Consider the following 3606-nt stretch of genomic DNA (forward strand, 5'->3'; position numbering starts at 1 on the left):
GTCGATTCATCGTGAGGTGTCGCTTCAGTTTGTTCAGAGAGATGTTTGCTTCCGCGCCCGCAGGTCATCGAAACATTTTACGGCTACGACGAAGACGTGTTGGTGGACCCGGACGGATCGTCCTTGTCTTTTCACACCGACAGAACCCCCGACACGGAACCCGAAGAGGTAGCCCGCCATTTCTGCCAGCGTATTGGCACCAAACATTCCTCTTCAGCCTGGAATCGGACTCGTCTTTGCGTCGCGGGTGCTTTGTCGCCGGTCTGACTGATTCTGGTACTAGTGCTGTGTTGCATTGGTGTGCGCATGAAGAGGCGGAGCTTCGCTACCGCCAGCTGACGCAAGAATATCAAGCGCTGCAACGAGCCTACGCTCTGCTAGCCCAGACCAGCGAAGGGGACTACGACGCCGAGAAGGAGATCAAGGTGGCGCCCCTTCCCGCAACCCCCGGCCGGGTCGCAGCCTCCCCGTTCTCACCCAGCCTCGGGTGTTCTCTGGTCTGAAAGGAGGAGGAGGAGCCTCCCTCCTCCTCCTTTCAGACCAGAGAAAAGCTGATGGTAGAAATGGGTCACTATCAAAGCAGAGTAGCAGATCTGGAGTCAGCGTTGAAGCAACAAGGACAGGTAAGCTCATCAATGAGCACACCTTTTTCTCAGACAAAATAGCTACATTCTTCAGTCACTCATTCGTCTGGCATTACTGGACCAACCACCCCCCCCGAACGTGGCTGGGAAAACGCGGAGAAAAGCAAATGTCATTTTCCAGTCAACCAAAGAATTTGTGGATGAAAATGACACAACATTCCAAAGCTGTCCACGCGTTTGTCTCTTCTAGAATGTCAAGTGGGTGGAGGAGAAGCAGCTGCTGCGTCAGAGCAATCAGCAGTTGGCCGAAAAGGTGACGGAAAGAAAGGCGCTGGGCGGAGTCGCTTGGCGTCACACCTGTCGGGAAGCCCCGCAGATGAGGTCTGACTGTCTTTTCAGGTCAGGCGGATGGAGGCGGAAGAAGCGCGTCTGAAAGAGCACATCCAGGATATCCGAGACCAAAACGAACTGCTTGAGTTCCGCATCCTGGAGCTGGAGGTGGGAAGACTCGCACAAGCGTGTTGAGGCCAGAGATGTGACGGACGGACGGACGGACGGACGGACGGACGGATGCATGCCTCTGCCTTTCAGGAGAGGGAGTGGCGCTCCCCCGTCTTGAAGTTTCTGCAAGTCCGTTTCCCAGACGGCCTCAGCCCTTTGCAGATCTACTGCGAGGCCGAGGGCGTGAGCGTACGTAAGGCGTCCCTCGCAACCCTAACCTTAACCCGAGGTCCCAGAACACCTTACATTGCTCCTTGCGCCTTTCCCCCGGACATCGTCATCAGTGATCTGATGAAGAAGCTGGACATCCTGGGCTATAACGCCGTAAGTGTATGTCGAACTCCTTATGTTCGCACTCCACGAGACTCGGCGGCTCAAATGTGACTTTTGGAAGGCTTTGCGCTGAAAGAAGCTTGTTGACGCTGTGCCTTTGGGCTCTTGCAGAATCTCACCAACGAGGAGCAGGTGGTCGTGATTCACGCCAGGACCCTTCTCACCCTAGCCGAGAAGGTAACGCGCACGTCCACGCACGCTCTCGCATTCTGCTTATGTGACAGCAGCCTTTCCTCAGTGGTTAGAATACATCAAAGTGACCAAGTCAGCACTTCAACAGAAGATGTTGGACATTGAAAGTGAGAAGGTAGACAGACACGCGACATCAGCCAAGGGGAACTCCGGCAATGTGCCCCAACAATTCTGACCTTGAGCTGTGCTAGGATATGTTCTGCAAGCAGAAGGGCTACCTGGATGAAGAGTTGGACTTCAGGAAGTGTTCCATGGACCAGGCTCATAAGGTAAGCCGCCCTCAAATCTCCCGCCGGACCACTGATGGACGAGGATTGCGGCCCAGAGGATCCTGGAGCTGGAGGCCATGTTGTACGAGGCGCTACCGCAGCGGGACTGCCCCGCCACGGACGGCGAAAAAGCCAGCCACGCTGGCGTGAATGACGTGCTGACGGCGGATCAGAGAGAAGAGCTTAGGAGCGCCGTGGACCAATGGAAGCGAGCCCTGATGTGCGAGTTGAGGGAGCGCGACGCTTGCATCCTCCGAGAGAATGGATCTGCTGCACAGCGCGCAACAGGTAAGGGCCCAAAGCCAGCCCGGCACTTACTTGCACGCTTACTGGCTTTTGAATGCCACTTTCCATTTGTCCGTCCTAGAGGAACAAAGAGCTGAAAGAATTCATCGAAGCTCAGAAGAGACAAATCAAACAATTGGAGGAGAAGTTTCTGTTTCTCTTTCTATTCTTCTCCTTGGCCTTCATTCTGTGGCCCTAACACCAGCTGGTGAGTGAGCTCCAGCGGCACTGCACTCGACACCTCCGATACACTGCCAGCCGGTCTCAGACGTTGGCAGACGCTCCGATGCCAACGTATACCCCCCGCCACGGTGACAAAGGCACCGCGTCACACCGGCGCTCATCCAATCAGAAGGCAGGAAAAGCAAATTCACATGCAGGGCACTTTTGAACCAGAAGAGAGCGCCACAAAAAACGGTTGTTGCCCCAAACGCGCACTAAAAAGGGTCAGAATAACAAGAGTCCCACTGGCCAGCCGGGGCCACCCGTCCAGCTGTTTCTTCAGGGGGGAAAAAAATTGGAGTCACCGGTGAGTACATTTTGCATTTAGCTCTGCTTTTCTGCTTCTGTCTTCAAGTGTGTGGCATCCTGCGATCAAAGATTCAGCCAACCCCAAAGCGGTTGACCTCAACGTCCCACCACCATGCCTACCAGAGCAGGTGACGTGATGCTTTGGACATCCTTCCGTCTCAGATGCCCAAAAGTACTCTTTGCCACATCTGCGGCAATACGGTGTCTTTTCAAAGGTGCAAATAAATCCAGCGTGGGCGGAACACGCACGTCTTCGGTTTTTCCCGCTTTGTTTGTGTGACAGCTGTTGTGAAAATTTTATACAAATAAAGTTGTATAGTACAGGTTTGGCCAAGCCGCAACTCCCGAACCGCATGCGGCTCTTTTATGTTCATATCAACATTTGTGTGTGTGTGTGTGTGTGTGTGTGTGTGGGGGGGGGGGGGTTGTGCGTGTTGGCTTCACTTGAGTTCAATTTGGTATTTTGGTCAAAAGCGCATGTGGTGAAATTCCACAAAGTAGGATGGGCAAACACATTTCTTTAAACTATGAGTGTCAATTGGGCTCTCGAAATGGCAGGGAAAAGATGCACAGCAAAACGAAAATACATAGATGAACACAGGACGTTTTAATCAGAGTGGGAAAGTTTCTATTTTTTGTTGAACGTGATGGCAAACCATTCTGCCTGATATGTCAGACCTCAGCGCATTTCAAAGATTCAAATCTTCAGCGCCATGCACTTCAGCTCACTCCATGCTAACATTGATCAGGCGTCGAACCCGCAACATCATGCTTAAGAGGTGGCCATGCTAACCAGTGCGCCATTATGTCAACGCATAATAACTAAGTCTACTGATCAAAACAGCGGTTACTATATGACGTCGCTACGTCGTGGTCACGTGACGCAGACAAGACGTCAATGGACGTGGGCA

The 3606-nt window shown here is 53.0% G+C and overlaps 1 protein-coding gene across 1 annotated transcript; it reads left to right on the forward strand.

Moving 5' to 3' along the window:
• Positions 1-1804: 1804 nt before the first annotated feature.
• LOC125968181 (janus kinase and microtubule-interacting protein 3-like) lies at positions 1805-2975 on the forward strand. Its single transcript, XM_068649849.1, has 4 exons — positions 1805-1879; positions 1936-2167; positions 2247-2372; positions 2742-2975. Exons 1-4 carry the CDS (start codon positions 1805-1807, stop codon positions 2825-2827), a joined length of 519 nt encoding a protein of 172 aa, XP_068505950.1. The 3' UTR covers positions 2828-2975.
• Positions 2976-3606: the final 631 nt, after the last annotated feature.

This window comes from Syngnathus scovelli, unplaced genomic scaffold (assembly GCF_024217435.2).
Source record: "Syngnathus scovelli strain Florida unplaced genomic scaffold, RoL_Ssco_1.2 HiC_scaffold_46, whole genome shotgun sequence".
NCBI classification, from domain to species: domain Eukaryota; kingdom Metazoa; phylum Chordata; class Actinopteri; order Syngnathiformes; family Syngnathidae; genus Syngnathus; species Syngnathus scovelli.

Excerpts from the sequence above, each read along its gene's own strand:
- LOC125968181 (XM_068649849.1), top strand. The coding sequence starts at position 1,805 with ATGTTCTGCAAGCAGAAGGGCTACCTGGATGAAGAGTTGGACTTCAGG. Across the intron at positions 1,880-1,935 it reads CCATGGACCAGGCTCATAAG|AGGATCCTGGAGCTGGAGGC; the intron begins GTAAGCCGCCCT and ends ATTGCGGCCCAG. Across the intron at positions 2,168-2,246 it reads TGCTGCACAGCGCGCAACAG|AGGAACAAAGAGCTGAAAGA; the intron begins GTAAGGGCCCAA and ends TGTCCGTCCTAG.